At 42.6% G+C, this 13398-nt stretch overlaps 1 protein-coding gene across 1 annotated transcript in view; it reads right to left on the bottom strand.

Annotated features, from left to right (window-relative positions):
- Positions 1-13398, bottom strand: part of AFG3L2 (AFG3 like matrix AAA peptidase subunit 2) — a 47262-nt gene that overhangs the window by 3498 nt on the left and 30366 nt on the right. Inside the window, exons 10-15 of the mRNA XM_024212583.2 lie at positions 7436-7589; positions 6124-6231; positions 5825-5950; positions 4594-4704; positions 3823-3938; positions 786-986 (exon numbers count right to left, since the gene is read on the bottom strand). Of these exons, the coding sequence (XP_024068351.1) occupies positions 786-986; positions 3823-3938; positions 4594-4704; positions 5825-5950; positions 6124-6231; positions 7436-7589 (816 nt within the window). The remainder of the gene's footprint in view (positions 1-785; positions 987-3822; positions 3939-4593; positions 4705-5824; positions 5951-6123; positions 6232-7435; positions 7590-13398) is intronic.

The following is a 13398-nucleotide window of genomic DNA, read 5'->3' as shown; positions in this document are numbered from 1 at the left end:
TCAAAAGGTAAAAGTATCACCATCCTGTAAATGTACCCTGGAATAGTAGGAAATATCTTCCTGACCCCATATGCTGATTAACTAATTTCCGCACATACCTCAGTGCACATAACAAAATTTATTCCGCACATGGATGGAAAAAATTAGAGGGAACATTGCTAATGACCTCACTCAGCTGTGTCTTTACATTAATAATACAACAATCACCATTGAGAAGTCTTGTTTATTATATTAAACATTGGAATATTAGCCTTCTTTTCATCCTTAGATTTACAGCATGTGGTGCATTAAACACATGGTTTCCAGCTATTAACTACATACCCATGGATTCAGTCTAGCTGAGCAATCAGGACTCTAAGGTATATAACTACGAGAACGTGTCCACAAATCCAAACTTGTAAACTAAAATATTAAAGCCATTTTCTAAGTGCAAAATTTCTTTGCACATTTGAGTGTAGCCATGTCACATACACATTCCTGCAGAGCAATCAGCTTTGATTTGATCTCTAGGCCATTGAATAATGTATATGATGCAATGATCACAGCCCAGCCATGGATTATTGCTATGGGCAAAAACAGAATACAGATGCTTAAGACAAAGTGCCAATATCATGCAACAAATGCATACCACATGACAATATAGCCTTGCACAATAAAATATGGTCTAAATTCTGCAACTCAAAAACCTGGCCAGCAAGCCAAAGTGTGCTCTTCTTCAAAGTTATTTTGTATTAAACAATTTAGTGGGAAACATAGAAAATAAAATTTCTACTTGAAGTACAAACCTGAGCATATGCACTCTGAGTCACCTTCCTCAAGTCATCTTGGGCTCCTGTTGTAATTCTTCCGAAAAAGATTTGTTCTGACACACGTCCTCCCAGCGTCATGCACATTCTGTCAAGTAACTGCTCTTTGGTGTAAAGGTATTGTTCTTTGGGTAAATACTGGGCATAACCCAATCCTCTGCCACGTGGGATAATAGATACCTTGGTTTAAGGAAAAAAAAAAAGACAGTTACTTACCTTTTCCGTAACTGGTGTTCTTCGAGATGTGTTGCTCATGCCCATTCCATATTAGGTGTGTGTGCTCGCCACAGGCACCGGTGTGGGAAGTTTTTCCCTTTGCAGTATCCATAGGGGACCGGCTCTGGCGCCTTCTGGAGTGGCACCCGCATGGCGCCGTATAAGGGGTGCCACCGGCTCTCTCCACCCTCAGTTCCTTCTTGCCGGAAACTCTGAGAGTGGGGAAGGAGGGCGGGTTGTGGAATGGACACAAGCAACACATCTTGAAGAACACCAGTTCCGGCACTGGTGCATGTGGTGAGCACACAAACCTAATATGGAATGGACATGAGCAAGCACTTGAAGAAAACCACAGCCTTCAGATTTAATGGGAAGCTTAGAATTTGTGACAGGATAGGACTTTAGACATACCCCTTTCAAACTATGAAACAGACTTATGATGAGGATGATCCTAACCAGGGATATCAACAGCTAAGGAAAGTATCTGGAAAATATTATAATATTTATACCTGGGATACAGCTATTATAACGTGTCCTAATATTTTATTCAGCCAATGAAGATTCAAAGATACTTAAATCAAGTAAATTTGATTTGGTGATAGTAAGGAACTTTAAGCTCTTTTAGTATTAAGTGTCCTGTGACAGGGTGTACAGAACTCTTGACATCCTTTTTCCATTTATTGGCAAGGAGGGTGTCCATGTTTAATAGTCTAAGTTGTAGGAATTTGGGATGCCTGCAGTTGGAGACAAGTGGATAATTTTAAAAACAGAAAATGACTAGTAGCACAACTACTTGATACCCAGATAGTTAAAACTGGAATCAGGAGACTGTACTCAATCATCTGCTTGTCAAGCTTTGTGCATCTGTTTAAACTCAGATAATCAGAACAAACCCTAGATCAATGTTTTTAAAGCTGGATGCCCCAAGAGGATACCTATTCAGTTGAATTTAACATACACTATCACTTTATGTAAACCAAACTATGGACTGGAGACATCAGAAATCCTAAAAGAAATTTAGAGATCTGATATAGATATAGTTCTTTATTCCCAAACTGTGAAACATCTCTATTTTACCTTTTAAAAATAAACATAAGCTTAAATATTTAACTCCTGAATTATGATCCAAAAAGAGAAAAATATGTTGGGTAGATTATACTGATGAAATGGCATAGTAACAAACAGTAAAAATATCAAAACAGATAGGCAATGCAGAAGTGAGATTTTCATTTTAGGTTCTCAAAGCCACGTCTCCTGACCTCAGCTCCATGATCTTTACCCTCTCTAGATCATCTCATTACAGTGACATATACTGTTTTAAAAGGTCAATGCCAAGGGCATTACTGCCTACCACAGGTCACTTTTTCAAATCCTTTTCTCCTGCAAACTAAGACCTTAGTCTGTATACATTAAAATGTTTTTCCCACATGTGCAGCAGCTTCAGCTACCCCTGGACTGTGGTATCAGTAGTATATTCAAAGCAGAGCTCTAGTAGCAGCCATCTTAAAACATAACACTTATCTAGATTGGCCTATTTTTAATTGTGCAATACTTTTTATGAGAAAAAGATTTAATTTCCAATGCTGTTAATCTAGCACCTTTCATCAAATCTAAACAAACTGATACCTGAGATGCAATCCAGTCTGTACACAAAAAACTGGAAGGTTTTGGATTAAATTAACAAGAAGGTTGGAAGAGGTGAGAGAATGATCAACAGAATGGAGGGAATGGGTGGGCATGATGTAGTCATTACTGAGAATGCTAGAAGTAATGAAGATTTAGGATATATTTTTCAGCAAGGATGAACAAATCTGAGAAGGGATCATTACCAATCATAATGTAGAAATGCTTTAGCAATCCTTAAAAATTGTATTCTGAACTCATGATGTATCTAGCTCAGTGGTTCTCAACCTCTTACATACTGAAACTCATTCGCTCAGGTTGTCAAAGCATAGCTCGGACCTCCCCCTCTATGAGTACAGTGTGGTTGCAACGCCATTATACCTGGTCACGACCCCCTCCTCAGTTGAGAACTGACAGTCTTCTCCACCCCTCCTCAGTGTTCCTCAAACCTAGAGGAAACCTCTCTAGGCATTGGATTAGAAATTAAATCTGAATTCCACTCTGTCTTTGGCCTCTCTGCTAATACTGCCAACAAAGCTGCCAATTAGTGTGAACTGTTGTGGTAGTTTTTGTCCTTGAAGGACTGCACTGAGACTCATCAGTTCATTTCTCATAAGCTGCTGAATAGCTGTCATATGGTTGCAACTTCTTGTCACTATTGAATCAACCCAGATTTGAATCTGATCTAACCAAGGCAGGCTCTAAATCTCACAAACTATCTAGTTCCTAATATTTTGTATTCTTTTTAAACAAACCAGGAGGATGGTAGCTGGATTCATAACGGACATTGGGAAATTACAGTGGACAAGACAATTCCTAATACTCTAACATGGTAATATGGCATCAAGCTATTCAACAGAACATGTTTATTTTGAGCCAGATAGGAGTCTTTCACCTTCCAAGAAGGCCCTTAATAGCAGACCCCCATAAAAACTGATCAGAAATAGTTAAGAAAAAGCTAGCTGCAAAGGAGAACCAAGAAAGTAGCATCTTAGAACTCACATGGTCTTTCATGAAACTATGTTTTAATACCCGATAGGACAGTAACAAATATACCACATTTTTGTATTTTCTTCCCAAAACAAGGAATAAGAAAAAGTGAATTAGTAACCTTATACTTCTAATTTAGTGTTCCTTTTTCTAAACAAGGGAATTTTTAATTTTTTCCCTATTTTACCTTTAAGAGTGGGTCAGCATGTTCCAGAAACCATCCTGCTACTGCATGGCCTGCCTCATGATATGCTACTGTCTTTTTCTCCTCGGGTTGTAGTACCTGCGTTTTCTTTTCCAAACCTTTACAAAGAACACAATAACTTACCAAAAGTTTCAGACACACCCTCTTCCACAAAAACATTCCATTTCCTATTGGCATCTCTATGTATTGATAACATGCCTGTCACAGTGGTATTAAGGTACCATGTATGGAATATATTGTTAAGTCAAGAGACGAGAAAAGGAGATGCAAGACTTTAAATTCCATATTATCTTGAAGATAAATAAATTAGTAGTTTGCATGTTGTACTTTTATCAAAAAGACTTTCTAATTTGGACATAATAGTTCTTCAGTATATTCTGATGCACTATACTAAAACTTCCTCTTTAAATCAAACAATACTACTTTATTTTGTATGGTATCTTTCAAACTAAGCGGATCTCAAAATGCTTTTAAGTGATAAAGAGTTAGCTGTTCTTCCCCTCAGCTTAAGCAAATGAGAAAGGAAGTTTCCTGATGAGATTTGTAATGGAATGGAGAATCAGTAAGGCAGAGGAACATTTTAATATGTGATGCCAATTCTTTTAAAATCTTAAGATAGGACATTAACCATTAGTGCAAAACTAAAGACTTATTTTTCAAAATATCTGAAATAGATCTGACCTACAGCATTTAAATAGAAACCTTCTGCCACTCTTTTCCCTTGTTGACCAATGATTCATTCTATTCTCTCACCTCCTATTACTCGTTCAATCGCTTGCTCAAAGTGCTTTTGGTTTATGGCATCCGAAAGGTGTCTTGCAGCGATCAAAGCAGCTTCATTACAAACATTAGCAATGTCAGCACCTAAAAACCAAGGCAGAGGATGTGCATCAGTGTCATTTCCAACTACAGTACTGATTTTTTTAGCACTAACAGGATGAAAATAGTCTGGTGCTTGGCTAAGTGACTGAAGCATCCCAATAAAACAAATGTCACAATAAATCTTGAGAGAATGGTTTTAATTGCTACAGAAAAATCTGTTTTTAATATTGACTCAAATTAAGTATACGTTAAAGAACTAGAGCGCCACTTAATATATTATGCTGTATAAATACATTCAGTAAGGTTAATGGATCTAATTCTTTAAATTGATTATTAAGAGGAATTTATTGTTTGTGAAGTACTCAACTAGTAAGTCCTATATCCTAAAGTCTGCTATCTAGCTATAGACCAGGTACAGAATGGGTAGCAACAGTGAAGGCTTCCCCCATATGGGCCCAATGCATCTCAAAATCTTGCTTGGGAATGATCTCTTGTAAGAACACAAGGACAGCTCTGGCTTCAAGCCATTCAATCATTGGTATGTCTACAGAGACTCCATATAATGACACCAATTGATGACAACTATGGTGGTGGTATAGTGTTGTAGACAAATACAGCAACACAGAGACAGACAAAGTTTTATATAGACCACCACTGTCAGATGGCAACAACTTTTGGTCGATACAGACCTGGGCTGGATTAGAACAGTGATTAAAATTTCCAAAACCCATTTCTGGGAAGCATGTCTCAATATCTGAGAAAAAATCTTGACAACATTTGATTATAACTAAACTTTCTGCTGGGGTAGAAAATAAAATATATTATATGTATGGGTTTTTCCCCCAGTAACATTTAGAGTCAGAAAAGGAACATCCAAATGAATGTATTAATAAAAAAAAAAATAAAAAAAAAATCAGTTTCAGTAGTAGTGACAATTAGGTGACTTTTTTGGTGGAGGGAGGAGGGAATTACCATCTGGATCTGTCACAATGATGGAACAGAGGGAGAATTTCATACTGTACCTAAAAATTATTAGCCATTCAGAAAAGTAAAGCTGTAGGAGGGTGGGGAAGGAAAGAAAACAGTATCTGCAGTCCCGATAGCTGGTACAGCTGATGTAATGAGTGTATTTAGAGCAAGTATGGCTTTATAATTCACTTACCTGAAAACCCGGGAGTTAGTGCTGCAAGTTTTCTTGCCAGGTTATCTTTATCTATGATGCTTTCTAGTTTCAGGGGCCTGAGGTGAACTTTGAAAATAGATGCTCTTCCCTTTATATCTGGAGGTCCTTTAAGGGTTTAAAAAGAAATTTTTTTATTTAATACATAATAAACATATGTCTTCCTATTAAAAAAGCAAACACTTAGGCATGGGAATAGTTCTAATGATTTGTGGGAATACTTATGTGCCCAAGTGATTGTAGGAACACACTCATATAGGCTAAGATATAGATAATCTTACCAATGTAGATCTGTCTATCAAAGCGCCCTGGCCTCATTAGTGCAGGATCTAAGATATCTGGTCTATTGGTGCCTGCCAAAATGACTACATTTGTGGTAGTGTTAAATCCTGTCCAAAAAACAAAAACAAAAAAGAACCATGAAGTGGGTAAACAATATTTAAAACCACACGATCACCATTCATTAATTAAAAAAAAAAAATCATATGGTGTAGCAGAAAGTAGTTTACAGAACTGCCCACTTTACAGAACTACTGCATCTCTGTAAGTGAAAGAGACAGTGCATTAGAAAGAAGCACTTTTTAAACCTAACCACTATACCAGCGGTTCTCAAGGGGTCCGCAGACTCCTGGGGGTCCATGAGTCATGTCTGGGACCACTGATCAACTCCTCCCCATCCCTCCCAGTGCCTCCTGCATGCTGCGGAACAGCTGTTCAGTGGCGAGGAGGCGCTGGGAGGGAGGGGGAGGAGCAGGGACGGGGTGCACTTGGGGATGGGGTGGAAAGAGGTGGGGAAGAGGAAGGACAAGGGTGGGGTGGGAAGAGGTGGGGCAGGGTAGGGCCTTGGGAGAAGGGGTGGAATGGGGGCAAGGCCTGGGGCTGAGCAGGGCTTGAGCACCCCTGGGGAAAATTAGAAGCTGGCTTGGGGGGTCTGCAAAAAAATTTAAATCAAAATGGGGGTTCTCAGGTTGCTAAAGTTTGAGAACCCCTTCACTATACAGTAATCCACACAAGCTCTAAGGTAGTGATACTGCAAATACCTTAGAAACTCATTAGTATATGTGGCAAAAAATGTCTGGATTCTCACAACTTGTTAAAAAAAAGGGGGGGGGGTCCTTGGGTAAATCACTGTATTAAGATCTAGTTTATTCTACATATTTGACAGTGAATATAATGCTAATGAAATTCTGGGATTAGTAACACTGACTAGAGATGGACTAGTCTTGAGCAAAGACTTTTCCACACAAATCTGCCAAAGAAACAAACCTCAAATGCAGAATCTCTGCTATTTCCTGAACACTTTTAAGTGAAGACCTCAATGTGTGCCAAACCGAGTGCTCTCTCTTTAATTTAAATAAATGGGGAAAAGCACGTCATATTCATTTTACTTATAGTTGACCAGGATTTTAGCTAAGATTTATACATATGAACAGCTAATTTATTATTTCATTTTCTCTTCCTTCTGCACCCACAACTATAAAAACATTTATATTTTTGTCCATGACCATTATTATATTTCTCATTCCATTACAAATTAATCAAGATACATCTGTGTCTTACTCTTATAACCCAGTATTAGAACTAAATAGTTACCATCCATTTCTACTAGAAGTTGGTTGAGTGTGTTTTCTTGTTCACTTTGCCCTCCAAAGTTTCCCCGTCCTCTCTTCCTTCCTACTGCGTCTATTTCATCAATGAAGAGAATGCAAGGGGCGTTTTTACGGGCCAGAGCAAATAAATCACGGACCTTAAAAAGAGAAGGTAATACCTCAGTTATTTTCAATCATCTAGTCACAAATAGACCCAAGATCAGTGTCACATCACAGTATCACATCACTGGCTTTTAAGATTCCAGCTAATCTCACTGTTAAATGTTCAAAACAAGATCCTCTAGCCCAAATGGCAAGGAATGGAAGACTACAATGAAGCCACAATACTGCAAGACTGAAAGGCAGTAATGCAAGATAAACCTGTCTTTCATACATTCTTGGGTTGCAGAGATTGTTTTAGGAAAACGTACCAGACCAGAGAGTTAAATTTTTAAATACATCTCTACCCCGATATAATGCTGTCCTTGGGAGTCAAAAAATCTTACTGCGTTATAGGTGAAACTGTGTTATATTGAACTTGCTTTGATCCACCGGACTGCGCAGCCCCCCCCGCCCCGAGCACTGCTTTATTGCGTTATATCCAAATTTGTGTTATATCGGGTCGCGTTATATCGGGGTAGAGATGTAAAAAGGAAAACAGCCACTGACTGTTGTACTTGCATGATTAAAGTGCTGTTCTATCCTGAACAGTAACTTTAACAATTGCATTGTGGGTCCCAATTAATCTCTCAATGGCTTACAAATCAAAATATGTTTGGTTTACAAGTTTGATGACAGTCCAACCCATGCAACTCACTGCAGGATAAAGACATTTTTCTAAAGTTCAGTCCTACAAACTCAGACTGGAATCTCAATACACGATCACTAGTAATAAAGGTTCTGTAAGACAAGTTATGTCACTAGTGATACATTTACATGCCCATTGCCTTCACCGGGTTTGTACAAGTGTCCCAACTGTATCATAATAAAGAAGAGAATAGACTCCAGGTCAATGATAGCTGTGGCAGCTTTATAGGTCTGAGAGGAGCAAAAAGCAGTAAAAAACCCCTAACAACTCATTTTTTTTCACTCAAGTAAGCAGATAATACTCTGAATAACCACAAAATAGATATGTCAAGAAAAGTGACACCAATTTTACATAGTTCTACTATAAAATGTGACTGACTTTTCAACTGTCATTTTCTTGACCAAAGTGAAGTTTAAGAGGTATGTGGTGTAGTATTTCTCCACTGCAGGCAAGTTAAATATGGAATGAGTTTTTGTAATCAATAAAAAACACAAAAGTTTTCACAATCCAAAAAAAAAAAAAAAAAAAATCACTGGAACTAGATGTATTTAGGTCTACTGTGTGATATGTTCTTAGTCAGCTTTAGTTTATCATCTGCAGGTACAAGACATCAATGTGTTCAAGAGAGACATTAGGGCCATGATCATACTTAACCTGTAGACATGTTAAATTATAATACCTATATTTTAGTCCCATCCTGTCCCCATTACATTGGCTAGGAATTGGCCTAGAAGTTAGCAAATATAATGTGAAGCCACAGGAAAATTTTTCTCCAAAGGTTGAAAATAATTGGTTCAAGTTATAGGTCATTTAAGAAGAGATGGGATATGAAATTTTGAATGTCTATCTTTTTCTGGGTTCCCTCACTCGCAAACACCTTATTCCTACCTCTACCTTTCAGTATATTTCTCTCTTGGAAAACCTGTATGCAGGCTATACTTGAAGTTATGGTTTAATTAAGCAAAGGTATTAACTATCATATCCAATTGTAAAGGTTGTAGCCAATGAGACAGAATGTCAGGCTTTTGGATGCGGTGTGGCCCTATGGAGGTATTCTGCTGTCTCACCCTAGTAATCAGACCATGAGGGTCTCATTAGAGCCAAGTCAGCAAGAGAAAAAAAACCCAAAAAGACGAAGGGCACTAACAGGGAAGAACAGAAAAGGAGAAGGCATGAGAATAAACCAATCCAAGAGAAAGCTTGCACAAGGGTCTATGGAGAACTATTTGCCAATATAGTCCAGCTTCACAGCTTTATTACTCAGGTTACTAAAGCTGTAAAATAAAGGCATATCCCAAACAGGCAAAAGGTGGTGCAATGAGAAATGAGTTTTGGACAAAACAATTGTTTGTTATACACAAAACTATGGTAACATTATGGTTGCAAAGTTAAGCACTCAAAAGTTAGGAAGTGCTGGAATGAAAGTTGAGTGCCCTTGTGCATGTGTATTATGATATGGTTTTAAATTACGTGATCACTTTTTTTTTCCTTCCAGTGAACAGGATGGACCTGCTCTGGTGATGAATCAGGGTTGTTTTTATAAAGGAGTCCTGTCTGCAGGACCTCCACCTCATTTGTTGAAGTTGACAGATTTGTAATGAGTAAGGCAGGGCATTGCAGAAAGGATGGACTCATTGTGCCCCGGAAAACTGATTCTATCCCTGCCTCTGCCAGAGTTCCTGTGTAATGCCAAGAAAATCATTTAAACCAAACTTTTCCACAGGTGATTACTAATTAATTGTTCCTCATTCTCTAGGTGCCCAACTTGAGACCCTGGGACCTGATTTGCAGAAGTGCTGAAACGGAAATCAACAGGAACTGTACTTGAATATATAAATGTTATATTCTGCTGAAGACTCAAAAAAGACGGTTACTCACCGTTGTAACTGTTGTTCTTCGAGATGTGTTGCTCATATCCATTCCAGTTAGGTGTGCGCGCGCCGCGTGCACGATCGTCGGAGAAATTTCTACCCCAGCAACACCCGGTGGGTCGGCTGTGGAGCCCCCTGGAGTGGCGCCTTCATGGGGCTGGATATATACCCCAGCCGACCCAGCGCCCCCTCAGTTCCTTCTTGCTGGCTACTCCAACAGTGGGGAAGGGGGGCGGGTGTGGAATGGATATGAGCAACACATCTCGAAGAACAGTTACAACGGTGAGTAACCGTCTTTTCTTCTTCGAGTGCTTGCTCATATCCATTCCAGTTAGGTGACTCCCAAGCCCTACCTAGGTGGCGGGGTCGGAGTGAGACATCGCTGTGTGCAGAACCGCTGACCCGAAAGCAGCATCGTCTCTGGATTGTTGCACCCGCGCATAGTGAGCAGCGAATGTGTGTACGGAAGACCAAACTGCAGCTCTACAAATGTCCTGGATCGGGACTTGAGCCAGGAAGGCAGTCGAGGAGGCTTGGGCCCTCGTGGAGTGAGCGGTGAGGCGCGGAGTCGGGACACCGGCTAGGTCGTAACAAGCACGAATACAGGACATGATCCAAGAGGACAGGCACTGCGAGGAGACCGGTGAGCCTTTCATCCGGTCGGCTACCGCAACGAAGAGTTGTGTCGTCTTCCGAAATGGCTTTGTACGGTCAATATAGAAAGCCAGGGCCCTGCGTACGTCCAAAGAATGCAAACGCTGGTCTTGACGAGTAGCGTGTGGCTTTGGATGGAAGACCGGGAGAAATATATCCTGGTTCACGTGGAAAGGTGAGACCACCTTTGGAAGAAAGGCAGGGTGGGGGCGAAGCTGCACCTTTGTCCTTGTGGAACACCGTGTATGGGGGTTCGGACGTGAGCGCTCTGAGTTCAGAAACGCGCCGTGCTGAGGTGATGGCTACGAGGAAGGCTGTCTTCCAGGATAAGTATAGGAGTGAACAGGTCGCCAATGGTTCAAACGGAGGCCCCGTGAGCCTGGAGAGAACGAGGTTGAGGTCCCACGTCGGAACCGGCTGGCGTTGCTGTGGGTACAGCCGGTCTAAGCCCTTGAGGAATCTAACGACCATCGGGTTAGAGAAGACCGAGGACGCGAGTTCTCCTGGGTGGAACGCTGAAATAGCGGCGAGGTGAACCCTGATTGAAGATATCGCCAAGTCCTGCTGTCTTAGGGACAGGAGATATTCCAGTATGAGAGGAATAGGCGCCTGCAAGGGGGACGTAGCTCGTTGCTCACACCAACAGGAGAAACGCTTCCACTTGGCTAAGTAAGTGGACCGTGTAGAGGGCTTCCTACTTCCCAGCAGAATCTGCTGGACAGATTGCGAGCATTGTCGCTCTGTCCGATTCAACCATGGAGCATCCACGCTGTGAGGTGGAGCGATTGCAGGTCGGGGTGACACAGTCGGCCGTGGTCCTGAGAGATGAGATCCGGACTCAAGGGGAGCGTGATTGGCGTCTGAACCGAAAGCTCCAACAGTGTGGTGTACCAGTGCTGCCTCGGCCAAGCTGGAGCGACTAGAATTATCCATGCATGGTCTCTGCGGATCTTGAGCAGTACCCTGTGGACCAGCGGAAATGGAGGAAAGGCGTAGAACAGGTGGTCCTTCCACGTTAGAAGGAAGGCGTCCGACCGAGAGCCTAGAGCTCGGCCGTGTAGGGAGCAGAATGCCTGGCACTTCCTGTTGGCTCGAGATGCGAACAGGTCGACCTGGGGAAATCCCCACCTCTGGAAGACGGAATAGATGATGTCCGGGCGAATTGACCACTCGTGCGTCTGGAAGGACCTGCTGAGACGGTCCGCCAACGTATTCTGGACTCCAGGAAGGAACGAGGCCGTGAGATGTATCGAGTGGGCGATGCAGAAGTCCCACAGGCGAATGGCTTCTTGGCATAGGAGCGATGAATGGGCTCCGCCTTGCTTGTTGATGTAAAACATGGCCGTGGTGTTGTCGGTGAGAACCAACACGCAACGGCCCTGTAGGAGATTGAGGAATGCCTGGCAGGCTAGGCGCACCGCCATCAGCTCTCGGATGTTGATGTGCAGGGCTAGTTGGGACGCGGACCACAGGCCCTGGGTATGGTGCTCCCCGAGGTGAGCGCCCCATCCTAGAGATGAAGCGTCCGTGACTAGGTGGAGGGAGGGTTGTGGGGCGTGAAACTGCACTCCTGCACAGACCGCCGTGCGATCCAACCACCAGGTGAGGGAGGTCAAGACCGAGGGCGGAACCGTGACCACCATGTTCAGGTTGTCCCGGTGAGGACGGTACACCGAAGATACCCAAGCCTGTAGTGGGCGAAGCCGCAGTCTGGCATGCCTGGTTACGTAGGTGCACGAGGCCATGTGACCCAACAGGGCGAGGCATGTCCTTATTGTGGTAATCGGAAATGCCCTGAGTCCTTGAATGACGCTCGTGATGGTATGAAAGCAGTTGTCTGGCAGAATGGCTCGGGCACGTCTGGAGTCTAGGATTGCTCCAATGAACTCTATCCTCTGGGTTGGCACTAGAGTGGACTTCTCTCTGTTGAGTAGAATGCCCAGCTCGTGGAAAGTTTTGTCACTATGTGGACGTGAGCTTGAACTTGGTCTCTGGTGCGGCCGCGTACCAGCCAGTCGTCCAAATACGGGAACACCTGTACCCCTTGTCGACGAAGGTATGCCGCGACGACCGCCACACACTTTGTGAACACTCTGGGGGCCGAGGACAAGCCGAAGGGGAGGACTGCAAATTGGTAGTGCACCCTGTTTACTACAAATCGCAGGAAGCACCTGTGAGGCGGATAGATTGCTATATGGAAATATGTGTCCTTCATGTCGAGGGCGGCGAACCAGTCTCCGGGATCCAGGGAAGGGATAATGGTCCCCAAGGATACCATGCGGAACTTCAACTTTACTATGAATTTGTTGAGTTCGCGCAAGTCTAAGATGGGCCGTAGACCCCCTTTTGACTTGGGGATCAGGAAGTAACGTGAATAAAACCCCCTGCCCCTTAACTCTGGTGGAACCTCCTCTATGGCCCCCATAGAGAGGAGCCCAAAAACCTCCTGTGTAAGGAGTTGCTCGTGAGAAGGGTCCCTGAAGAGGGACGGGGAGGGGGAGTGGGAGGGGGGGGACGAGGAAAACTGGAGAGCGTATCCCCTCTCCACCGTGCGAAGGACCCAACGGTCCAAGGTTATAAGGGACCAAGCACGGTGGAAACGGGAGAGGCGATCCCGAAAGGGGGGAGTTGAAT

Source organism: Terrapene carolina, unplaced genomic scaffold (genome assembly GCF_002925995.2).
Source record: "Terrapene carolina triunguis isolate 2854851 unplaced genomic scaffold, T_m_triunguis-2.0 Scaffold58, whole genome shotgun sequence".
In the NCBI taxonomy this organism is placed as follows: domain Eukaryota; kingdom Metazoa; phylum Chordata; order Testudines; family Emydidae; genus Terrapene; species Terrapene triunguis.
Note: the sequence above shows the minus strand (reverse complement) of the source record. Positions and strands in the feature narration are given on the sequence as shown.